Source organism: Odocoileus virginianus, chromosome 6, assembly GCF_023699985.2.
Source record: "Odocoileus virginianus isolate 20LAN1187 ecotype Illinois chromosome 6, Ovbor_1.2, whole genome shotgun sequence".
NCBI classification, from domain to species: domain Eukaryota; kingdom Metazoa; phylum Chordata; class Mammalia; order Artiodactyla; family Cervidae; genus Odocoileus; species Odocoileus virginianus.
In genome coordinates, this window is record NC_069679.1 from 26,745,683 (window position 1) to 26,772,446 (window position 26,764).

At 39.7% G+C, this 26,764-nt stretch overlaps 1 protein-coding gene across 19 annotated transcripts in view; it reads left to right on the plus strand.

Annotated features, from left to right (window-relative positions):
• The window catches only part of MGA (MAX dimerization protein MGA), a 147,674-nt gene that overhangs the window by 40,078 nt on the left and 80,832 nt on the right, over positions 1-26,764 (plus strand). For 7 of the 19 annotated variants that reach the window (XM_070469056.1, XM_070469058.1, XM_070469055.1 and 4 more), the window contains exons 1-2: positions 4,711-4,819; positions 14,128-15,258. In XM_070469056.1, the coding sequence (XP_070325157.1) occupies positions 14,195-15,258 (1,064 nt within the window). In that variant the 5' untranslated portion in view covers positions 4,711-4,819; positions 14,128-14,194. Of the gene's footprint in view, positions 1-4,709; positions 4,820-14,127; positions 15,259-26,764 lie in introns of those variants that run through there. The other 12 variants (XM_070469040.1, XM_070469046.1, XM_070469043.1 and 9 more) reach the window with 4 other exon arrangements.

Consider the following 26,764-nt stretch of genomic DNA (forward strand, 5'->3'; position numbering starts at 1 on the left):
GTCAGTGGTACTAGTTTTTTCTAACTACAACTGTACACTTTTGGAAAATGTTGGCCAAAGTAGGATGTTTGTTTGTTACTATTAATGTGAATATAGTTTAAAGTAGTATGATCCTGTTTTCCAAATCCCAAATTGTTGCATATTAATTCAATATTTGATATTTAGACTTGCCTGGAAAATTGGGACCTATAGTTTCATATTCATTTGGTAAACAAATATGGGTTTGCTCTGTTTCAGGGACTGTGCTAGGCACTAGAATAAAGCAAACAGTCTAGTGGGCAAAACATTCATTAATGCATAATTTAAAAAATAATTACAGTTGTGGCAGGTGTTGTAAGAAATATATGGTACTGTGAGAGCACAAAACAGGGAGACATCTGATGCTGAGGGTTAAGGAAAGTTTCTTGAAGAAGTGACATTTAAATCTAGGCATGGGTGGGATGTTTCAAGAGAACAGCATTGAAACATGTATATTATCTAGGGTGAAACAGATCACCAGCCCAGGTTGGGTGCATGAGACAAGTGCTTGGGCCTGGTGCACTGGGAAGACCCAGAGGGATTGGGTGGAGAGGGAGGTGGGAGGGGGAATACATGTAAATCCATGGCTAATTCATTTCAATGTATGACAAAAACTACTGTAATGATGTAAAGTAATTAGCCTCCAACTAATAAAAATAAATGGAAAAAAAAATAAATCTAGGCATGAAGGATAAGTAAGTTAGGTTTGAGGCATCTGAGAAGATCTTAGGCAAAGGGTAAGAAATATGATTCTGCAGGCTTAAGATATGGGGCAGCAAGAGGAAATGGTGTTTCTTCATGAACATTGATAACATTCCACCACATTTGTTTCTCTTTTCCATTCTTACTTTTATTAATAGATATTAACAGATATTTTCTAAAATATGCTTTTAATCACGTTACTATACTGATTAAGAAAGTTTTTTTTTTAAGATTTTTTTTTTTGATGTGGACCATTTTTTAAAAGTCTTTATTGAATTTGTTACAATATTGCTTCTACTTTCTGCTTTTGGTTTTGTCTGTGAGGCATGTGGGATCTTAGCTCCCTGACCGGGGATCAAGCCTGCACCCCCTGCATTGGAAGGCAAAGTCTTAACCACTGGACCACCAGGAAAGTCCCTGATTAAATGAAACTTTTAAAGCTATTCATTGGATAGATTATTAGAGCTGCTTCAGGGCAGGAGTCCTGCCACTTTTAAGTTTCACATGTTGAACCAGTTGTACTTTATCTATATGAATTGGTTTTAGTTGCATTAATAAAGAGTAGGCAAAGATGGGGTTGTATATAAACTGATATGATCCCTTTTTTTTCTGCCTAGCACACAAGTTTTCAGTGAAACGTGGCTAGTAAAAGTAGTTGGTTTTTTTTGGTTAAAAAACAAAAACAGGCCGCTTTTGTGACTTAGTCTGTATGTAGCTCTTAGTCTAAGAATGATCTTTATTGTATTGACTTAAGATACCGTACTGTTCATGGGGTTCCCGAGGCAAAGAATAGACCTTGGAAAAGACCTTGCTTCTGGGAAAGATTGAGGGCAGAAGAGGGGACGAGAGAGGATGAGATGGTTGGATGATGTCACTGATTCAATGGACATGAGTTTGAGCAAACTCCGGGAGATGGTGAAGGATAGGGAAGCCTGGCGTGATGCAGTCCATGGGGTCGCAAAGAGTTGGATGCGACTTAGCAACTGAACAACAACAACAAGAGAGTGTAAACGGGATAGCAACCCAGGAGTTATGAGGGGTGGTGTTGGTCTCATCTGAAGGGTGTCATCATTTTCTCTTTTAGTCATTTGAGGGAGGTATGTCTTCAGTAGAAATTGGAACTGGGAAGGTGGGATCTGAATAGACTGGATAAGGAGTATAGTTTGTCCTGTTGGTGGATTCTGTTTAAGTTGTGCCAGCTCTTTGGAGTTCTAGTGCAGACATCGTAACAGTACATGAGGTGCCTGTCTTTTCTCCTCAGCATATACAAGGCACTCAAATATTTATTGAGTAGGAAAAATGTTCATGTAAATTGATAGGGTTTATGTGTTTATAAAGAATCTTGGTTCAAAACTGTACTTTTTAGCCAGATTGTTTATATTGTGTGCATTCTCTATCCCCACCCCCCTAATAGTGAGAGAATTCCAATAGAAAGGAGCAGGATCTCCTGGCACTTGAAGCTCGGCCCCAGTCATTCAACCACTCAGTCCTAATGATTTAAGTGAATTCAACTTAAACAGAATCCACCAGCAAACCGATGTCATGTGGAAACTCCTTGAATATTCCAGAACTGGGCAGAGACATAGTCACTGAGTGCTCTTTAACTGAACCATTGAGGTCTGCCTGTGAAACTCAAAAGCATCAATTCTTGCAGTTAGTTTGGAATTTAAAAAAGTTGGATTATATAAGCCTTTTAAAGGAAGTCATCCTTATATATGCAGAGAGTACACCCAAGGATCCCAGTCTGAGATACACTGCATTAAACACTGAATGTAAACACAGAGGTTACTTGAAGAAGCCAAAACAAAAAAGTGGTTACTTGGTACTAGCATGATAGATGTTGGGCTTCCCTTGTAGCTCATTTGGTAAAGAATCTGCCTGCAATGCAGGAGACCTGGGTTTGATCCCTGGGTTGGGAAGATCCTCTGGAGAAGGAAATGGCAACCCACTCCAGTATTCTTGCCTAGAGAATCCCATGGACAGAGGAGTCTGGCAGGCTACAGTCCATGGGGTCACAAGAGTCGGACATGACATAGTGACTAAAGAGAGAAAATGATATTAAATAAAAAATAGGCCACTAAAATGGTGTGGCAATGTTATTTTTAGATTACATATAAAAAGTTTAATAAGTTCTCAGATTCTTGATAGTACATCTCTAGCTCTTTATAGGTTAGGCAGATTCCACTCTGGAAAATACAAGTAGTTTACCTCTCCCACCAGGAAATCCAGTGCTGAATCTTGAACTTTTTTAAGTGCCTGGCATTTCATAATGTTTGCTTGGTGTAGGGAGAGAGAAGCAAAAGAAAAACTTCATTCTCCCTCACCACCAAGGTGTCCTCACAGATTCTCCAATGCTAACTTGTTCTTTTGGGGATGCACCTCTGGCTAGACATGGTTGTTAATCAGTCATCATTCATTTAGACTTTAGGATTAGATGCTTAAATAATAAGTCAACACAAATTTTATTTTTGCTTCAGAAAATGGAGTTTTTTTTTTTTAGAAAATGGAAAATTTATAAGAGGAAACCTTAGACCTTTGAGAGGAAGGCATTCTTGGATGAGGTGGGAGATTCTGAAAAGGCAGCTTCCAGGAAAGAGGTTCTTGGGGTCAGGGAAGAGGAGGAAGGTGTGGAAAACTTACTTTTCAATTTTGCCTAGGGTCTTGCATATTATTTTCTTGCACCAGTAATGCAACAAATGTGGTTGACAGTGCTCGAATGGGGGTTTCAGAGCAACTTCAGAAGTCCGTCAACGTTAGCCTGCATATTTTCCATTCCATACTGATTTCAGCAGTTTCTCCTCATGGTGTGGCGTATCCTCTCAGGAACAGCAGAAGGAAAAGAAGACTCTTCCTAATATGCCTGGAGTCCAGCACAGATTAATGTCTTGTTGGATAAGCCTCTTCCTCTTGGCTCTTTTCTTGTAATCGCCTCCTTCTCCTTCACAGTGTTTTATATTAAGTCACCTAGCCGGTAATAGGTTCTCAGTATTTGCCAGTTCTTCTAAGAGAATGACAGGAAAGTGGAAACATGGACCACAATTTATGCTCTCTTACTTCCTACTTCTCTTTTGCCTCTTTTCTCCCACTTTAAACGATTGTCTTTTTACTGGATGTTAGCAGAGAAGAAAGAATGGCTGGTAAGGGGTAGGGAAGAAGATATTTTTGATATTTGGTTGGGAGAAATACCATACCATCAAGTTAATTCAGCAGTTGCTGGACACATACTTTTTTGTTGTACCTCATAGCTTAAATATCTCGAACAAACAATTAAAAACGCAGGATCAGGGCATTAACCTTGGATAATACTCGCTATCGTGCAAAATTCTCATTTCCACGTTTTACTGTTTTTATCGAGATGTATCAGGTGAGCTAGTAGCAATTCTTCCTTTCTCACTCGGCACTGAGGTTTTCGGACTCCTCCCTACTTTATTAGTGGTCTTCGGTCGTGGATGTTGCAAAATTGATCCCCCGTCTCACAGGATGTTTTCTTCAAGGTTTCCCGACGTCGTGGCTCTTTCCCAAGACCACAGCACAGTGGGGAGGAAGATCTCCGATTCTTTTGACGGACTTGTAAAGCCTGGGGGCTGCGGAATCTCACGTGGGTGGGGCTGGGCGCAGCAGGGGCGGGGCCAGCGAGGAGCCCAAGGGAAAAGGTGGCAGGCACAGACGAGAAAGCCCGTGGGCAAAGGTTTCACAGTTTTCACGAAGGCTTCGTGTGCGAGGCTGAGGGAATTGGGATGCCTCCCTCCTGCCTCGCCATTCTTGATTCTGGAAGCTTCAGTAGGCTTTTCTCGGTTGCTGGTACCCGGAAAGGCAGCCGCTTCAGCTCCAGGGGCGGGTCCCAAGGGTCTTGTCTCAGCTCCCGGGCCGTTTGGCCTCCTGGCGTTGGGGGAGGGGCGAGGGAGGTGCTGCTCGCGCCTCCTTTTGCGCTTGCGCGACGGGCTCCGAGCGGGTAGGAGCGCGTGCGCGATGACGTGTACGTCCGATGCGCGCGCAGGCTCTTCAGCTGGAGCGGACACACGGTGTGCGAACCGAACAGAATAACCCGCCCCCAGCGGGATGTGAAGGACTCCGGGTGAGGCCGGCCACGCCCCGCACGGTAACTCTCGGGCCCGGGTGGAGGGCGTCTCCTTAGTAGTGACCGGATTGGAGTTTTCCGAGAGTTTGAAGCTCTTGTGTATTTTTTACGGTGTGAGGAGCGTTCCACCGAGCGATCTTCGCACGCCCCGGCTAGGCCGGGCCTTGCGCGGGGCCGCCTTTGGCGCGCGCCTATGGTCTTCCGAGCGAGGCTGCGCATGTCACCTCGCGCGCGTCCCCGGCCTCACTTCCGCGTCGCGCGGTGAACTCGGAACATCGACGCCAGCTAGAGCGGCCACGAGGCGGGCGGGGTGAGAAGCGCCCATGGCGCAGCCCTGCCCTCGCCTGTGTGGGGTGCTGCACCGCATGGTACGATCCGCGTGACGCCTTCCAGCCAGTCGTGGGGCTTTGGGTCGAGAGCCGTGCTTGTGCGCTTTGCCTTTTAGAGCCCAGGTCTCGGCGTTCCAAAACTCCGAACGAAACGGTGCTGACCTCGCATTTCTGAGGAGCTGTGTGCAGCATTTTGACACCTGTATGAACCTTTCGTCTAGCGTGTAATTTCCTGACAAGTTGTTTGAAGCAAGACCGCGAGTTTAATAAGGAAGGAGGTCGAGGAAGTGAGCTGTATAGGACTGGGAACTTGGTAAACAAAGGACCGGTGGTTCGAAAGTGTAGAAATGAGGACGGAAAACAGGTGGGAAGAGCAGGTGTTATTTTCTTTTCCCCTCTGTGGGGCATCCTTTGGCCAGTTCTCTGTGTGACTTCCCTCCTCTGTTAAATGGTCAAGGTCTGTGCTCTCAGCAGTAGGTGGGTCTGGGATAGAAATACACCGCTCCAAGTACTAGCAACCAAAGTTGAGGAATCTGCGTGCGAGGAGTATAGAAAATTTAGGGATTATTTCAAATTGGGTTGAGAGTGGGAAGTGGTAGTGTCTTGTGAAGATTTTTACTCTGCCTTCGGAACTCTAGAGATGCCATGCGTCCTCTGGAGAGGATGGAAGCAGGGAGGTTGAAGGAGTTCTGAAAAGAAGAGTTATTGATGGCAGAACAATGTGAATATCCAAAGCTCTCTTCCTTCTGAGGGAAGACCACGCTCCCAGGGTTCGCGTCGCAGGGGCAGACACGTGGATCGAGAGACGTCTCGAGCCCACCCGCGCCCTGCCTTGTGTGTTTTAAAGCACACCAGGCTTCTACGGCAGAGTCCCTGGCAAATCCTGCCTGCTCTGCCTCTTTTTGGGCGCGACGCCTTGGCTAAGGTTGCAGGGAAAGTGCCTGGAGGTGCCGTGACGGCTGCTGGGAAGAGGGCCGGCCTGGGAGGGCCGGACGGCAGGTTCTGTAGTCTCCACGGTAACCGCATGCAACTGGATCCCGCTGAGTGATCCGCGGGTTCCGGCTGGCGGCACGTTATCTATCGGACTCCCCTTCCCCAGAAGTGCTTTCCTTGAGGCATTTTTTTCACGTGGTTCTTGGCTAGCTAGCCTCTCTAATTGAAAAGCGGTGATGTGGGCCCTGGTAGTCGACGGCGACTGCGATTCTCTGAGACCGGCAGGCGGCCTTTTCACCTCGAAGTGTCTGTAGTTGTCGCTAGTCCTTCTTGATGCCAGAGAGCTGATTCCAGCTGTTGTGTGAGTTGAGTGGGTTGGATGCACCTTCCAGAAAACACATGCTTAGGATTTGAGAAAACTTAGTGCCCTGGGTACCTTGACATACTTTATCCAAGGCAAGGTTGCTATTTGATTGCTGTCCATTTCTGCCATAAAAGTTAGTTCTTTAAAATCTACTTAGGCAAGTATTAGGGACCTGCTAGCTTGCTAACCCTGAGCTGTGGTAAAGGGATCATTCCTAGGAATAGAAAATGCTCATGAAACCTGCATTAACGAATGGTATTTGGTGAAAGAAGGGTGTGGGGATGGGCTACTATCTTAGGTAAATGCAACTTCGTGCCTTAAAACCTAAAAGCATTTCAGATATATTTTGGAATTTACGTTTCAAATTAAGGGTTGTAGTCATGATAAAATGCCAAGGGTATAGTTTCTGGTACAAAGTCAGTGCGTACTAATAGATAGTGAGTACCATGGCAACCCACTCCAGTGTTCTTGCCTGGAATATCCCAAGGACAGGATCCTGGCGGGCTACAGTTCATAGGGTCGCAGAGTCAGGTACGAGTGAAGCGAGTTAGCATGCACGCACACCATTTATTTGATTATTAAAGTTAACCTAATGACGATTAAGAAAGGATAGTTGGCTATTTTATTGTCTTTACATCCCGTGCTGTCGTTTTTTCTGATTACTTTTGTATGTAAATTATGCTTTTTAAAAGATTTTTCAAATTTCTGGGTCCATTGTATATTGATGAATACTGAAATTCAAGTGAATCTATTCTCTTACAAATTTGAGCTTCAGAAATGTAATTTAACCGCACTCCTGTAGGGAATAATTACGTCAAGGAACAAACTAGCATCTCCATGCCTACCTTAGAGTAATGCATTCACTGTATGAAAAGTTATGGTTATTTTTAGCAACTTTGAAAACACTCAGTTTAGGTTGATTATCATTTGAATGTTTTGTAATGTTTTGTGTTTTTAAAGTAGTAGTATTGGTTTGGAATTTTGGTTTACTTTGTTGCAGGAGTTGGGTGGGGGGGTGGTGGTGGGGGAGGGGGAGACCGATACTAGTATCTGAATTAGGTAACTCGCTAGTAAACTAACTAGTGTATTTTGTAAGTTGTATGAAGATCTTGGCTTTAGTAGTTACTAAACATTTCCCAAAGAGGTCATTGGTGAAAGGATACTCAGAATAGGTACTCTGGAATTGTAACAGTTTTCTTATGATACTTGGCACATTACCGGAAAACATTCTCTGAAATTGCATTTGTGTGTTGATGTGAGTGCCTGCACCTTCTGATGTTGACATCTTCAGAATGTTACTTAGAATATTTCCCAGCCACAACTGAATTTATCTCTGTAGGTCATTATTATAGTAATTCTATGTGGATAACTGCTTGATCTTGAAAAGCTGAACTGAAATTTTTTTGAATCCTAAGTTATATCTGTATACCAAAACTGTGGTCTTCCTTAATGCTTTCAGAGAATTTTTAGAATCTTTCTGGAAGGAGATTTATTGCTTCATGAGTAGCCTAAGTAATTTGATTTTTGCAATTGGTTAAAGTTATCTTAGACTTTAGAGTGGTATTTGTGTGTCTGACACAGCTGAATTGCTGAATTGACTATCCTTTCCTTAGAAAATCCAATATTGTATCCCAAAAGTGTAGACATAGTGAAGTGAAATTCATGCTTAAAAATTGTTGTGGAATAAAATTTTATTTCTTGTCTGTAAACCTTTAGCAACACATGGCTTAAGATAGATACTATTTTGTTTGTAAATTACATTTTCGGTTTTACACATTTTGATCAATTTATAGAATAAACTTGACAGGAGGATTAAAAAAAAGACTATACAAGTCAAAAGTCTGAAAGTTCAAACTTTTTTTGAACTTAATACATACATTTTTACATTTATTAGATACTTGTGTACAGAGTGCAAATAAAGCAGTCTGACTCTTCTGAACTTAATTTTTGTGTTTCGATGAAAGGAAAATTTTGAAATGTGTATATATAATGGAAGTTTAAAATTTATTATAGTACAGTCTCTAAACTGGATTCCCATCAGTAGAATCTTTGATATATCATATTATTAATTTTTAAAAGTGATTTTTAAAGCATTGGTTAAAACTTCCTTTTCCACTTTTACCTGTAAAAATCATCTGAAAAATCAAGATTTTATTATTATAGAAGACAGTGTTTAGGAAATTCTGAACTCTTTAATGTCTTCGTAGGTTTGGGATAGCTAAACAATTTTTTCAAGTAGTTCTTTGCTGCCTGTCTTAAATGCACTTCATAAGTGTGTTTTTGCATAATTGCTTACAAAAATACTTGATTTGTAACAAAACTGAACTTTATGGACTAAGTACAAGATTAGGAGTTTGTGTTATTTGATTTATATACAGTTTAATTTTATGTTTTTAGCTTTGTTTTATTTAGTTGGAGGATAATTGCCTTACAATGTTGTGTTGGTTTGTCATACAATAATCCTTTTTTTTTTTCTATAATAATCCTAATCAGCCATAGGTATATATATATCTTCTCCCTCTTGAGCACCTCCCCCCATCTCACTCCTGTAGGTTGATGCAGAACTTTGGGCTGGTTTCCCTGTGTTTTATAGCAGCTTCCCCCAGCTATCTTATTTTACACATGGTAGTGTATATATGTCAGTGCTTTGCTTTCACTTCTTGTCTCCCCGCCCGCCCCCCCCCCCCCCCACTGCCATAAGTCCATTCTCCATATCTGCATCTCTCTACGTATTCCTGTCCTGCAGATAGGTTCACTAGTGCCATTTTTCTAGATTCTGTATATATGCATTAATATATGATATTTTTCTCCTGACTTACTTTACTCTATTTGACAGGCTCTGGGTTCATCCCCCTCAGTTCAGTTGACATTTGTTACTTTTTATGGCTGAGTAATATTCCATTGTACGTATCTACCACAACTTCTTTATCTGTTTGACCGATTCTAGGTTCATCTGCATCAGTTCAACTGACGTTGATTCCTTTTTATGTCTGAGTAATATTCCACATGTATGTACCACAACTTCTTTATCTGTTTTTTTGTTGATGGATATCTAGGTTGCTTCCATGTTCTCTCTATTGTAAATAGTGCTGCAGTGAACATTGGGGTACATGTGTCTTTTTGAATTAGTTTTCTAAGGGTATATGCCCAGTAGTGGGATTGCTAGGTCATAATGGTTGGACAGCAGGGAGAGCAAACCAGTCAATCTTAGGGAAATCAACCCTGAATACTCATTGGAAGGACTGATACTGAAGCTGAAGCTCTAGTATTTTGGTCACCTGATGTGAGTAGCCGACTCACTGGAAAAGTCCCTGATACTGGGAGAGATTGAGGGCAGAAGAAGATGGCGTTAGAGGATGAGGTGGCTGGATGGAATCACCGATGGAATGGACTTGAACTTGGGCAAACTTCTGGAGATGTTGAGGGACAGAGAGGCCTGGAAGTGCTGCAGTCCGTGGGGTTGCAACGAATCAGATATGACTAGGTGACTGAAAAACAACAGTGGTAGTTTTATTCCTAGGTTTTTAATGAATCTCCATACTGTTCTCCATAGTGGCTGTATTAGTTTACATTCCCACCAACAGTGCAAGAGGGTTCCCTTTTCTCCACATCCTTTCCAGTATTTATTGTTTGTAGATATTTTGATGATGGCCTTTTTGACCAGTTATACACCGTTTTGGAGGTATTGGTTTTTATGAACTTTCTGAACTTTACTGTTTTTATAAAAGTCATTGTATTTGTGACTTATAAGTCTGTTTAAATTTTGTCTTATCAGTCTCTGATAGATGTTATTTTAACTAGTTTTAGGAAATCAATAAACTTAATTGCCTTAAGCCTGAGGAAGCTTTGAAAAGAATCATTCTAAATTTTATCTATCTCTTAAACTCCAAATCAGAGGAGAGGTTTTTTTTTTTTCTTTTTTTTTTTTTTTGCCTCTCCTAAGTATTAGTGCTTTAGTGTTAGAAAGTAGGGTTTCTATTTCATATCTAGCCATGGTCAGAAACAATAACCAACCTTTTTTGAAGTGTTGATATTTAAAGTATTATCCTGAAGATAATATTTTAAGTTTTGGAGCCCCCCTACTTTTTTGGGGGGATCATGTGGCCAATCCTGAAAGATGTAAAATTCAGATCAGATGCTTTTATTGCTTGTCAGTAGCTCTGATGAAAAGTAAAATTAGACTTTTAGTTAAAAAGAGGAACACCAGTAAGTGGCTCAGTTTGATTAGTCAGAAATTACTGACCCAGTTAAACAAGAGTGTGTGTGTGTGCTAAGTTGCTTCAGTTGTGTTTGACTCTTTGTGACCCTATGGACTGTAGCCTGCCAGGCTCCTTTGTCGACGGGATTCTCCAGCAGGTAAGAACACTGGAGTGAGTTGCCATGCCCTTCTCTAGGAGATCTTCCCAGCCCAGGGATCAAACCTGTGTCTCTTATGTCTCCTACATTGGTAGGTGGATTCTTTACCCCTAGCGCCACCTGGGAAGCCTAGTGATACAGTATTTTCCTTTTTTAAATTTTTTTTTTTATTTTCCTTTTCTTTATAAAAGCTAATTGAAGGTGATCTTTATATTTTGTAGAATATTTAGGTAATTTATTTTTGCATATCACTTCAGTTGAATCTAACAACCTGAGATTTCTTTATAATGGTTTATTGAGATATAATTCACATAAAAATTAACTATTTAAAACATTTATATGTTTATTTGACTATACCAGGTCTTAGTTGCAGCATGCGGGGTCTTCAGTTGCTGGCATGTGGGCTCTTGGTTGCAGCGTGTGGGATCTAGTTCCCTGACCAGGGATTGAGCCCAGGCCCCCTGCATTGGAAGTGTGGTGTCTTAACCACTGGACTAGCAGGGAGTCCCAAAATTCAACATTTTAAAGGATACATTAACTAGTTTTTAGTTCCTGAACATTTCCATCACTCTTACAGAAAACCCCAAACTGTTAACAATTGTCCTAATTAACCCTCTCCCTTTTCACTTCAACCACTGATCTACTTTATAGATTTACCTATTCTGAACATTTCTTATAAATGGAATCATACAGTATATGTTTTTTTTGTGTAACTTTTATGAATTAACTAATTTAAGGTTTCTTTTTTTGGGGGGGATAGGCTGTACGGTCATGAGATAAAAAATTTAGAAAGTGTCAAGAGTATTTTTCCAGCCACCCTGTTTTCGCTTAATAAACTCAATACTACCAGTTCCTCCTCTGTCTTTGCAGGTAGTCTGTGTCAGGCAAGTACATACATATTCTTTTCTTTTTTTGGCTTTTTCTTTGTTTAAACTTATAGAAGTATATAGCATAATCTATAACTCTTTTGAACTTTATGCCCTTTGTATCTCTTTTAGATAATGTTAATTTGTCTATAAGATTTATAATTCTTTTTCTAGTTGCAGAATATCCCACTCTTTCATAGTACCACCATTTATTACAGGTGTGGATGTCCACCATTTATTACAGGTGTGTATGTGTGTTTGCACATAGGTATGTAAGATAAAGTCCTAGAAGAACCATTGTTTCCTGGGATGTATGTGTTTCTACTTTTGATATTTTCTTTTTTTTTCTATTTATTTTTATTAGTTGGAGGCTAAGTACTTTACAATATTGTAGTGGTTTTTACCATACATTGACATGAATCAGCCATGGATTTACATGTATTCCCCATCCTGATTCCCCCTCCCACCTCCCTCTCCACCCAGTCCCTCTGGGTCTTCCCAGTGCACCAGCCCCGAACACTTGTCTCATGCATCCAGCCTGGGCTAGTGATCTGTTTCACCCTTGATAATGTACATGTTTCGATGCTGTTCTCTCAAAACATCCCACCCTCGCCTTCTCTCTCAGAGTCCAGTTGTCTGTTCTGTACATCTGTGTCTCTTTTTCTGTCTTGCATATAGGGTTATCATTACCATCTTTCTAAATTCCATATATATGTGTTAGTATACTGTAATGGTCTTTATCTTTCTGGCTTCCATCACTCTGTATAATAGGCTCCAGTTTCATCCATCTCATTAGAACTGATTAAAATGAATTCTTTTTATTTATTTTTTCCATTTATTTTTATTAGTTGGAGGCTAATTACTTTACAACATTGCAGTGGTTTTTGTCATACATTGAAATGAATTAGCCATGGATTTACATGTATTCCCCATCCTGGTCCCCCCTCCCACCTCCCTTTCCACCCGGTCCCTCTGGGTCTTCCCAGTGCACCAGGCCCGAGCACTTGTCTCATGCATCCAACCTGGGCTGGTGATCTGTTAAATGAATTCTTTTTAATGGCTGAGTAATATTCTGTGGTGTATATGTACCACAGCTTCCTTATCCATTCATCTTACTTTTTATATTTTCATACTATACTCTGAGATTCTGTCATCTTACACTCTGAGTGGCTGATTAGATGAGAATGCTGGTTGACACACACCTTTTCCAGCACCTTTGACAGACTTTGATTTTTGTCATTCTGCTAGGGTAAAAAGCAGTATCTTAGGATGACTTTAATTCCTTCTGTTCTGTGACTGTGTACATTTTCTTAACCATTTGCAATTCCTGTCCTTTGTCCATTTTGCTATTAGATTTTTTGTTTTTCCAATTTGTATAAAATTCCTTTTTATATTAGGGAAATGAGTTCTTTATGATATGTTTCAGGTACTGTTTTCCAGTTAGTCATTTTTTAAATCTTGCATGGATAGTTTTTGTCATGTTAAGAACAAATTTACATGATTCTGAATTTATCAAAAATTTTGTTGTCTTATTAACTTCTAGGTTTTGTGTACTACTTATTATCAAAAATCTTTTTTCAAGATTTCTTTAAGAATTAAAAAAAAATTACACTGATTTGGGAGTAGGGGGTGGGATTTAAGTGTTTGGTCTGTTGGAATTTTTTTCAGTGTAAGGTCTGAGTTGTGGAGCCACCTATTTCTTTTTCCAGTAAGTTCTGGTGTTTTGTCATGTTTTCTTTAAATGTATGTACTAACAGGGCTTCCTTGATGGCTCAGTTCATAAAGAAACAACCTGCAATGCAGGAGACCCAGGTTCCATCCCTAGGTTGGGAAGATCCCCTAGAAAAGGTAATGGCAACCCACTCCAGTATTCTTGCCTAGAGAATCCCATGGACAGAGGTGCCTGGTGGGCTACAGTCCATGGGTTCCCAATGAGTCAGACACAACTGAGCGACTGACACTTTCGCTTTCATGTACTAATAAGTTAAATAGCATTTTACTTACGTATCAACTCATGCCGGTACTCTAATAAAAGAGGTGATTCTCTGTACAGTGATAACATGGAAATTTGTTTATTTTTACTCAGGAGAATGTGCTTGTAACAGAATCCTCTCAAATTAATTCATAAATTATTGGGGTTCTTTTGGAATGCAGATGACTTTACAATTTAGTCTTCTTAAGTCTGTATACTTTTATATTTTCATATAATTTTTCTAAAATGAATACTTTTTATGTGAGGTTATTGCATGTATAGTGAATTATTGAAGGATTGGGATATGAGTAACTTAATTAGATTAAAATGAACTTTAAAATAGATAATCAAATATTCCAGAATGAATATCCTTACAGCAACTGAGAGAAAAGTAGAAGCCAAATCTTAGAAGAATTTAGGAATGTGTTTTGGGATAACATAATCATTCTTACATTTTTGTTAATAAAATAAATGTTCATTTGATTAAAATGTTGTGTTGTTTTTTTTAGGCTGGGAAGGCCATTGTGATTATGTGGTAACTACAGTTATCTTACTACTGATTTTCTCACTGGAATCATGGAGGAGAAACAGCAGATTATATTGGCTAATCAAGATGGCGGGACAGTGCCAGGAGCAGCACCTACCTTCTTTGTCATCCTGAAACAGCCAGGAAATGGCAAAACTGATCAAGGAATTTTGGTTACTAATCGGGATGCCTGTGCTTTGGCTACCAGTGTGTCATCACCAGAAAAATCTAAAGGAAAGATTTGCCTTCCAGCTGATTGTACTGTAGGAGGAATCACTGTCACCTTGGATAACAATAGTATGTGGAACGAATTCTATCATCGAAGCACAGAGATGATTCTGACGAAGCAGGGAAGACGCATGTTTCCTTACTGTCGTTACTGGATAACAGGTTTAGATTCAAATATGAAATACATCCTTGTTATGGATATATCCCCCGTGGATAATCACCGTTACAAGTGGAACGGCCGCTGGTGGGAGCCCAGCGGGAAGGCTGAGCCGCATGTAGTGGGGAGGGTTTTTATCCATCCAGAGTCTCCTTCCACAGGCCACTATTGGATGCATCAGCCAGTGTCTTTCTACAAACTCAAACTTACAAACAATACGCTGGACCAAGAAGGCCATATTATCTTGCACTCTATGCATCGCTACTTGCCACGGCTTCACTTGGTGCCTGCAGAAAAGGCTACTGAAGTGATACAATTAAATGGCCCTGGTGTCCACACTTTTACCTTCCCACAGACTGAATTCTTTGCAGTAACAGCTTATCAAAACATTCAAATTACCCAGTTGAAAATAGATTACAATCCATTTGCTAAAGGCTTCCGGGATGATGGCCTGAATAGTAAGCCCCAGAGAGATGGAAAGCAAAAGAACAGCTCTGACCAAGAAGGGAACAGTGTTCCCAGTTCTCCTGGTCAACGGGTCCGTCTTACAGAAGGTGAGGGGTCAGAGATGCAGCTAACAGATTTGGATCCTTTATCAAGGGGTCAGGAAACATCAGGCAAGGGTTTGGAGAAGCCTTCCCTTAATATAAAGCGAGATTTTCTTGGTTTCATGGATATTGATTCAGCACTTGGTGAAGTCCCTCAGTTGAAGCAAGAGGTTTCTGAAAGGTAGGTAAAAACAATTTTCTGTTCTTAGAGATAAAAGGAAGATTTGAATTTAAAATGTTGGTTATGTGGACTTGTGACTTTAGGTATTACTGATAATGCAAGCCACTATAAAATACCCCACATTTGTGAAGTGATAGTTGCTTTTCCATTCTGCAAATTGATAGTTCATTTTTCTGTAATGAATATCAGTTGGGTTCACAATCTAGAATTGTAGGCAAACTAGATGACTTATCCCAGTGGGAACCTTAGATTTTAGATTCAGACTTTTGTTAATCATGCATGTCTATTCCTTGTTAATATATAGACAGCATTTAAAAAATATTAAAATATAGTTCATATACAGTATATATAGATAACTCTTGATTAATTGGAGAAGGGAAAAGAATGACCCCCAAATCATAACTGAAACAAGACTTACCCAATGAGGCTCAGAAGAAATTGAAAGTAAACTAATTTATGTCTAGTATGTAAGAATTTCCTGGGACTTAACTGCTGGTTCAGTGGCTAAGACTCCATGCTTTCAGTGCAGAAGGTCCAGGTTCAATCCCTTGTCAGGGAACTGGATCCCACATGCAGGATCCCACTAAAGATCATGCATGCCGCATCTAAGACCCAGCATGGCTAAATAAATAAGAATTTTTTGCCCTATGGACATCCTAATCCATAAATTTCCTGACTAAAAACAAGCTAAAATAACATGATAACACTGTTGCACTTTTAAAATTTGAACTTGTGTTATTTATTTTTATTGAAGGCTATTTTTTTTTAAGAGCAGTTTTAGGTTTGCAGCAAAATCGAGAGCAAAGTTTAGATATTTCCTATTACAACTTCTGTCCCCACACATACATAGCCATTCCCATTATCAACATCCACCACCAGAATGGTGCATTTGTTTATAATTGATGAACTTATATTGGCACGTCATAATCATCCAAAGTCCATAGATTGCATAAAGGTTCACTCTTGGTGATATACTTTCTGTGGGTTTGGACAAATAATGTAAAGACATCTATCCACCATAATAGTATCATACAGAGTATTTTCATTGCCTTAAAAATCCTCCATGTTCTACCTGTTAATCTCCTGTTCCCCTCGCCTCTGGAAACCTCTGATCTTTTTGTTGTCGCATAGCTTTGCCTTGTCTAGAAAGTTGTATATGTGGAATCATACAGTGTTGTAGCCATTTCAACTTGGCTTCTTTCACTTAGTAATATGTATATAAAGTTTCTTCATGTCTATTCATGACTTGATAGCACATTTTTTTGTTTGGTTGTATCAGTTCATTTATTCATCCATTCTCTTGAAGGACATCTTAGTTGCATCTCAGTTTTGGCAGTTATGAATAAAACTGCCATGAACATCTGTTTCTAAGTCTAATGTTCATTTGGATAGATACCAAGGATCATGGTTCCAAGACTGGATGGTAATAGCATGTTTATTTATTTATTTCTTTGTTTGTTTATTTGGCTGCCCCAGTTCTTAGTTATGGCACACGGGATCTTCCATCTTCGTTGTGGCATGCCAGATCTTTAGTTATGGCATTTGAACTCTTCAGTTACAGCATGTGGGATCTGGTTCCTTGACCAGGGATCAAACCTGGTCCCCCTGTGTTGGAAACGTGGAGTCTTAGCCACTGGACCACCAGGGAAGTCCTGGTTGACAGTATGTTTAGGTTTATAAGAAATTGCCAAACTCTTCTAAAGTGGCTGTGCCAGTTTGCAGTGAAAGAGAGTTCTTGCTGCTCTACATCCTTGTCAGCATTGTCAATTTTCTGGATTTTGGCCTTTCTAATAGGTGTGTAGTAGTATCTTGTTTAAATTTGCCTTTCCCTGATGACGTGTTGTGGTGCATCTTTTCATGTGCTTATTTGCCATCTGTGTATCTTCTTTGGTATCTGTTAAAGTCTTTGGCCTATTTTCTAATCAGATTGTTTTACTGTTGTCTTCAGACTTCTTTGTATATTTTGGATAACATGTCTTTTGCAAATATTTTTTGCCAGTTTGTGGTCTGTCTGCTCATTCTCTTGATGTTGTCTTTCACAAAGCAGAAGTTTATTATTTTAATGAAGTTCAGCCTATCAGTGGTTTCTTTCATGGATCATGCTTTGATTTTGTATCTTGAGAAGTCATTGCCATATTTAAGGTCATGTAGGTTTTCTCTTAGGTTATCTTTTAGGATTCTTAAAATTTTGAGTTTTACATTTTGGTTTATGATCTATTTTGAATTAATTGATGTGAATGTTGGAAGGTCTGTGTCTAGAGTAATTTTTTTTTTTTTTGCATGCGGGTGTTCTGCTATTTCAGCACTGTTTGAGAAGACTCTCTGCTCTGATACTGTCCTTGCTTCTTTGTCAAAGATCAGTTGGCTTTATTTGAATCTTATTTGTGGGCTCTCTAGTCTGTTCCCTTGACCTATTAGTCTGTTCTTGTAACAGTACTGCACTGTTTTGATTACTGTAGGTTTTTAAGAAGGTCTTGAACTTGGGCAGTGTCAGCTCACCAACTTTGTTCATTTTCAGTATGTGTTGGCTATTCTGTCTCTATATAGTCTTGAGAATCAGTTCAACCATATTCACAGGATAACTTGCAGGGATTTTGATTATGCTTGCATTGAATCTATAGATTAAGTGGGGAAGAACTGACATCTTAACTGTATGAGTCTTCCTGTTCATGAACATTGACTGCCTCTCCATTTATTTAGTTCTTTGTTTTCATCAGTGTATTTTCATTTTCCCCATATAGGTCTTGTATATATTAGGTTTATAACTAAGTATTCACTTTTGGGGTGTGATAATGTAAACGGTATCGTGTTTTCCACTTGTTCTTTGTTGATACATAGGAAAACTGTTGAATTTTGTACTTTATCCTCGTATTCTGCAGCTTGTTTATTAGTTCCAGAAGATTTTGGGGGATTCTTTGGCATTTTCTACCTAGATGATCATGTCATTTGTGAACAGAGATAGTTTTATTTCTTTCTCTCAAATCTGTATTACTTTTATTTTCTTTTATTGCATTCACTAGGACTTCCAGTAAGATGCCAAAAAGGATTGATGAGAGCAGACATCTTTTCTTTCTTAGTAGGAAAGTTTCTAATTTAAGTTGAGAAAGTTCCCTTTTATTTGCTAGTTCACTGAGAGTTTTTATCATGAATGGGTGGTGGTGCTCAGTCACTAAGTCATGTCTGACCCTTTTCAACTCCATGAACTGCAGCACTCCAGGCTTCCCTGTCCTTCACTATTTGCTGGAGTTTGCTCAGATTCATGTCCATTGAGTTGGTGCTGTTATCTAACCATCTCATCCTCTGCTGCCCCCTTCTTTTGCCCAGCATCAGGGACTTTTCCATCTTCAGCTTCAGGTGGCCAAAGTTTTGGAGCTTCAGCATCAGTCCTTTCAATGAATATTCAGGGTTGATTTCCTTTTTAGGATTGACTGGTTTGATCTCCTTGCTGTCCAAGGAACTCTCAAGAGTCTTCTCCAGCACCAAAAATAGAAAGCATCACTTCTTTGGCACTTAGCCTCCTTTATGGTCCAACTCTCACATCTGTATATGACTATGGGAAAAACTGAAACTTTGACTTTATGGACCTTTGTTGGCAAAGTGATGTCTCTGCTTTTTAATATGCTGTCTAGGTTTGTCATAGCTTTTCTTCCAACGAACAAGTTTAATTTCATAGCTGCAGTCACCGTCCACAGTGATTTTGGAGCCCAAGAAAATCTGTCACTGTTTCCACTTTTCCCCATCTATTTACCACAAAGTGATGGGACTGGATGCCATGATCTTAGTTTTTCAAATATTGAGTTTTAAGCCAGCTTTTCACTCTCCTCTTTCACCCTCATCAAGAGTTTCTTTAGTTCCTCTGCTTTCTGCCATTAGAATGGTATCATCTTCTTAACTGAGGTTGTTGATATTTCTCCCGGCAGTCTTGATTTCAATTTGTGATTCATCCAGCCCAGCATTTCACATGATATACTCTGCATAAAAATTAAATAAACAGGATGATAGTATATAGCCTTGACGTGCCCCTTTCCCAATTTTGAACCATTCCATTCTAAAGGAGATCAGTCCTAGGTGTTCATTGGAGGGCCTGATGTTGAAGCTGAAACTCCAGTACTTTGGCCACCTGATGCGAAGAGCTGACTCATTTGAAGAGATCCTGATGCTGGGAAAGATTGAGGGCAGGAGGAGAAGCAGATGACAGAGGATGAGATGGTTGGATGGCATCACCGACACAATGGACATGGGTTTGGGTGGACTCCAGGAGTTGGAGATGGACAGGGAGGCCTGGCGTGCTGTGGTTTATGGGGTCACAAAGAGTTGGACACGATTGAGTGACTGAACTGAACTGATTGTGTCATGTCTGGTTCTAATCGTTGTTTCTTGACCTGCATACAGGTTTCTCAGGAGGCAGGTAAGGTGGTCTGGTATTCGCATCTCTTTAATTTTCCACCGTTTGTTGTGATCCACACAATCAAAGGCTTTAGTGTAGTCAGTGAAGCAGAAGTAGGTGTTTTTCCGGAATTCTCTTGATTTTTCTAAGATTTAAAGGATGCTGGCAATTTGATCTCTGGTTCCTCTGCCTTTTCTAAATCCAGCTTCCATCTGGAAGTTTTTGGTTCATGTACTGTTGAAGCCTAGCTTGAAGAATTTTGAGCCTTACCTTGCTAGCATGTGGTCCTTCCTGGTGGGTCAGATGGTAAAGAATCTGCCTGCAGTGCAGATGACCTGGGTTAAATCCCTGGGTTGGGAAGATCCCCTGGAGAGTGGAATGGCTACCCACTCCAGTGTTCTTGTCTGGAGAATTCCATGGACAGAGGAGCCTGGTGGGCCACAGTCCACGGGGTTGCAAAGAATCAGACACGACTAAGTGATTAACACTTTTCATACTTTTTGCTAGTATGTGAAATGAGCGCAGTTGTGTGATAGTTTGAATATTCTTTAACATTGCGTTTCTTTGGGATTGTAATGAAAACTGACCTTTTCCAGCCCAGTGGCCATTGCTGAATTTTCCAAATTTGCTGACCTATTAAGAGCAGTACTTGAACAGCAGCATCTTTTAGGATTTTAAATAACTCAGCTGGAATTCCATTACCTCCACTAGCTTTGTTCCTAGTAATACTTCCTAAAGCCCACTTGATTTTACAGTGTAGGATGTCTGGCTCTCGGTGCGGGACCACACCATTGTGGTTATCTGGGTCATTAAGACCTTTTTTGTATAGTTCGTATGTATATTCTTGTCACGTCTTCTTAACTTCTGTTAGGTCCTTGCCATTTCTTGCCCATTTCTGGTTTTGATCTTTAGTGTCTTTTTTTGCTTCTTTATTAGGATTTTCATTTGTCTGCTTACATTGCACATCTGTTCTTACCATAGCCTGCCAGGCTCCGCTGTCCATGGAATTCTCCAGGCAAGAATACTGGAGTGGGTTGCCATTTCCTCCTCCAGGAGGTCTTCTCAACCCAGGGGTTGAACCCGAGTCTCCTGCACTGCAGGCAGATTCTTTACCACTGAGCCACCTGGGAAGCCCACATGCGGTCTACTTTATTTACTAGAATTCTTAGCATGTTAAGCATAGTTATAAATTCCCAATCTGGTAATTTCAACATTCCGGTATGATGATTTTGATGGTTGCTGTGTCTTCAAGTTGTGGGTTTTTTTTTTTTTTTTTTTTTTTTTACCTTTTAGTATGTGTTGTTAATTGTTTATGGCTATGTGGACAGGATGTGTTAGGTAAAAGGAAGTGCTTTATATAATAGGCTTTTAATAATGTTGTGGTAAGGCATGGATGTGAGGGAGAGGGAAGTGTTCTTTTAGTTATATGATTAGTTCTCAGTTTTTAAATAAGGCTCTGCTTCTGGGCTGTGAACTTCACAGGTGCTTTTCATATCCCTTCTTGCCCCCTTAAGTTGGACAGGATTGGCTGTGGTAGGCTGGAGTTGGGTAATTTCCCTTTCCCCAGGTCAGTTAGGCTCTGATAAAACCCCACCAAGTTAGACTCTGGTTAACTCATTTCTGTCTAGAGATTAGGCTTTGTTGTTAAAAGTAACAGAGACCACCCCTCCGAGCCACCTGCACCCCAGGATTTTTATTATGAGCTGATATTACTGTGAGATCTGGTCTAGCTCCTAGAGGAAAACTTACAGAAATGTGGGAGACCCTTATAACTGGGCATCCCTGGAGTTTTAAACTTGGGTTGTCTTACACTGAGTGTTCAGCAGTTTGTCAGTTACAGTTCAGGTTTTTCTACCCTGGCACTGGTTCCCAAGGTGTGTCAGTTATTGCTCTATTAAACCGTGATCCCCTATATTTACCTGTCTGTTTCAGCAGTTTGCACTGTTTCTTATGGATTCAAAATAATTACTGATTTTTCAGTCCGTTAACTCTTTCCTTGTTAGGACCTAGTGGCTGTTTCTAAGCTCCTTACATTTGCTACTGAAAACTTGCCTTATTTCAGTGTTAAAATCTAAGTTTGGCAGAAGTACATCCCAGCCCAATACTTTTACTTTATTTTTCTCACTTAATTCATATTCCACTAATCGCTACTATTTAATCCCCACATTCATGAGCTCCCCTTGACTTGTTTATGGGCAAGTTAGTCCTTTGCTATTTTCTAAGGGTTGTTAACAGGTGGAGTGGATGTTACTCAGGCAGCATACAGGTTTTTCTTTCTTCCTATCAAGAGAAAATGTTTTTCAGTTTATACTTTTCACTGTGGTGTGTGTATCTATATATATTGTAGTTGCAACTAGTGGATACCATCTATAATATTTGATTCTCCAGTCACTGTCTAATCATCTTGATTACCCAATACATGTTTTAAACATTTCAACACCAGTATTATTAAAAAATTATTTTAATTGAAGTACAGTTGGTTTATAGTGTCTTATTAATTTCTGCTGTACAGCAACACAATTCAGTTACAAATATATTCTTTTTTTGTATTCTTTTCCATCACGTTTTATCACAGGACATTGAATATATAGTGCTTTATAGGGGTACTGTGGTGTTTATCCATGCTGTATATAATAGTTTGCTTCTGCTAATCCCAAACTGCCACTCCGTCCCTCCAATATCCCACTGTCCCCTTGGCAACCACAGTCTGTTTTATATGTCTGTGAGTCTTTTTCTGTTTTGTGAATAAGTTCATTTGTGTCATATTTTAGATTCTTATGTAAGTGATATGGTATTTATCTTTCTCTTTCTGACTTCACTTAGTGTGGTAATCTCTAGGTCCATTCATGTTGTGGCAGATGGCATTATTGTTCTCTTTTTAAATTTTTATTTTATTTTATTTTTTGTTCTTTTTTTTCTAATGGCTGAGTATATATGTACCACATTTTCTTTATCCATTCATCTGTCATTTGATGTTTAGATTGTTTCTGTATCTTGGCTATTATGAATAGTGCTACTATGATGATCTTAGGGTGCATGTATCTTTTTGGGTTATAGTTTTGTATAGATATATACTCAGGAGTGGAATCGCTGGATCTTGTGGCAACTCTGTTTTTAGTTTTTTTGAGGAACCTCCATGTTGTTTTTCATGGTGGCTGCATTAATTTACATTCCCACTAATAGCATAGGAGGGTTCTCTTTTCTCCCACATTCTTTCCAGCATTTGTTGTTTATAGACTTTTTATTGATGGCTATTCTGACCAGTGTGAGGTGGTATCTCATTGTGGTTTTGATTTGCATTTCTCTAATAATTAGTGATGTTGAGTATCTTTTCATGTCCCTCTTGGCCATCTGTATGTCTTCTTTGGAGAAATGTCTATTTAGATCTACTGCCTGTCTTTCAGTTGGGTTGCTTGTTTTTGTTACTGAGTTGTATGAGCTGTTTGTATGTTTTGGAAATTAAGCCCTTTTTGGTCACATCATTTGCAAATATTTTCTGTAGAGACAACCAGTCTGTAGGTTGTCTATTTGTTTTATTTATAGTTTCCTTTGCTGTACAAAAGCTTTTAAGTTTGATTAGGTCCCATTTGTTTATTTTTGCTTTTATTTCTGTTGCTTTAGACTGACGTAATAAAACACTGATGGGATTTATGTCAGAGAATGTAATGCCTGTGTTCTCTTCTATGAGTTTTATGGCAGCACCACTGTTTTCACCCTCATTATCCAAAAGCAGTTTAATCTATCCTTGGGTGATAGAGAATTTACTTTTAAAATTACTTTGGAGGCCGAGGTGAGAAGGAGTTCATTAGCTGAAGGAGTCATGTATTTCTTCCAGACAGTAGTTTTTGGTGTCACATGTTGTTCAGTTGCTCTTTTGTGTCCGACTCTTCGCGGCCCCATGAACTGCAGCATGCCAGGCTTGCCTGTACTTCCATCTTTTGGAGTTTGCTCAAACTCATGTCCACTGAGTCAGTGATGCCATCTAACCATCTCACACTCTGTCATCCACTTTTCCTCTTGCCTTCAACCTTTCCCAGCATTAGGGTCTTTTCCCAGTGAGTCAGTTTTTCACATCAGATGAACAAAGTATTGGAGCTTCCGCTTCAACATCAGTCCTTCCAATGAATATTCAGGAGTGATTTCCTTTAGGATTGACTGGTTTGATCTCCTTGCTGTTTAAGGGACTCCCAAGAGTCTTCTCCAGCACCATAGTTCGAAAGCATCAGTTCTTTGGTGTTCAGCCTTTTTTATTGTCCAGCTCTCACATCTGTACATGACTACTGGAAAAACCATAGCTTTGACTGTGTGGACCTTTGTTGGCAAAGTAGTGTCTCTGCTTTTTATTTTATTTTATTTTTAAATAAAAAGTTTTATTGGAGAAAAATAGAACCACCACGTACACAGGGAAAAGAGCACAAAACTTCAACTGATACAGAACTGAAAGTCACAACTACCCAATGTTGTTTGCGATTGCTTTTCAGTTTCTTAAATGGCGTCCCTCAATTTTTTAAATAGCCTTGCCAATTTTTTTCAGCTGAAATAGCATCAAGTTTTCAAAAAATTAAGAGCCTCAGTGAAGGGACCAGCTTTTAAGATAACAAAGGTGACACCAAGAGTCTCCTAATAGGACCAATTCTACTGAAAAATTCCTGAAGCACATAACTACTGAGTCTGGTAGAACAGCAGTAGCTCAGAGACCATCAGGGATTAGTTAGAACACTGACTCAGACAGTCCAGTATGCAGAGAGGGCAAACAAAAAAGCTGCATTTCCCTGTCACATGAGTTCATGTAAGAAAACCAAGGAGGTGCTAAGAAAATACAGGCAATGGCTGCTCAAAATAATTAAGAAGGCATTCTAAATACCACATATTATTAAACAACAGTGTGTAAAGTGATTCAATTAGAAAACAGGCAACTTAAAAAAAAATATGGTCATAGATCTTTGAGAACTCAAGAAAACAATCAATAGCAAACACAAGAGCTGAAAGTCTCAGCTGAGGGGTGAAAGTGAAAGTGAAGTCACTCAGTCGTATCCGACTCTTTGCGACCGCGTGGACTGTAGCCCACCAGGCTCCTCCGTCCATGGGATTCTCCAAGCAAGAATACTGGAGGGGATTGCCAGTTCCTTCTCCAGGTGTCTCTGCTTTTTAATACACTGTCTAGGTTTGTCATAGCTTTTCTTCCAAGGAGCAAGCGTCTTTTAAGTTCATGGCAGCAGTCACCATCAGCAATGATTTTGGAGCCCAAGAAAATAAAATCTGTCACTGTTTCCCCATCTAAATCTTAAGATTCTGATATTAAGAGTTAAGAAAATGGTTCAGATTTATGAATGCATAAATATCTCTGTTACTGAAGAGAAAAAACAACAACTTGATGTGCATGTTCCAAGAAATAGCATTATCTTCTACCTGAAAATAGTATTTAGCTATATGCAGACTTTGTCTTCAGATGCTTGATTTGGGAGCTGAGATTATTTTGAGGCAGGACTTGTGGTGAGAACTCTTAGGATTTGCTCTCTCAGTGACTTCAATATATAACATATAGCAGTGTTAATTATATCAATAATGTTGTGCATTGTAAACCTAGTACTTAACTTATTTTATAATGGAAGTTTATACTTTTCCACCGCCATCATACAGTTTCCCTTTCCCTTGCCCCCAGTAACCACAAATCTGATCTCTTTTTCTGAGTGTATATTGAAGTATAATTGACCTACAGTACTGTTCATTCTGGTGTGTAGCATAGGGTGATTTGGTATTTGTGTACATTACAAAGTGATCACCATGATAAATCTGTTAATCATTTGTCATAATGTAATTTTACATTTTGTATGTATTGCATTAATAGTGTATTAATATATATTACGTTATTATTGGCAGTATTTCCTGCACTGTATGTTTTATTCTTGTGACTCATTTACTTTGTGACTAGAAGTTTGTACCTCTTAATTTTCCTCACCTATTTCATTTATTACCTTTACCTCGCCTCCTCTGGTAGCCATCTAGTTCTCTAGATCTATGACTCTTGTTTCCATTTTGTTATTTTTGTTCATTTCTTTCTTTTTTTTTAAGATTACACGTATAAGTGAAATCATAAAATATTTGTCTTTTTATGTCTGACTTCTTTCACTTAGCACAATATCCTCTACGTCCATCCATGTTGCAAATGGCAAGATTTCATTTTTTTTTTTTTTTTTTTGTGGCTAGTGTTCATCTATCATCTTTTTTATCCATTTACCTATTTATGGACACTTAGATTGTTTCCATGTCTTAGTTATTGTGAATAATGCTGCTGTGAACATAGATGTGCATATGTCTTTTTTTTTTTTGCATATGTCTTTTTGAATTAGTGTTTTTAGTTTCTTTGAAAAAGTACCCAGAAGTGGAATTGCTTGGCAGTTGCTGTGGCAGTTTTATCGTTAATTTCATGAAGAACCTGGATACTATTTTCCATAGTGGCTGCACCAGCTTACATACCCACCAACAATGACTGAGGGTTCCCTTTTCTCCACATTCTCTCCAGCATTGATTATCTGTTGTCTTTTTGATAATACCATTTTGACAGGTGAGGTGATAGCTCACTGTCTCTCTCTCTGTAGTCGCTAAGTCGTGTCCAAGTCTTGTGACCCCATGGACTGTAGCCTGCCAGGCTCCTCTGTCCTTGGTATACTCCAGGGAAGAATACTGGAGTGGGTTGCCATTTCCTTCTCCAGGGGATCTTCCCGACGTGGGAATTGAACGTGGGTCTCCTGAATTGCAGACAAATTCTTTACCATCTGAGCTTTGAGGGAAGCTCTTAGCTCATTGTGGTTTTATTTATTTATGGTTGCACTGGGTCTTTGTTGCTGTCCGATGGCTTTCTCTAGTTGCAGTGGGTGGGGGTTACCCTCTCATTGTGGTGCACAGGCTTTTCATTGCTATGCCTTCTCTTGCAGAGCTAGAGCCCTAAGGCGCGTGGGCCTTCAGTAGTTGTCTCACTCAAACTCGGTAGTTGTGGCACATGCGTTTAGCTGTTCTGTGACATGTGGACTTTTCTGGAAACAGGGATTGAACCTGTGTCCCCTGCATTGGCAAGTAGATTCTTAACCACTGGACCAACAGAGAAGTCCTCATTATGGT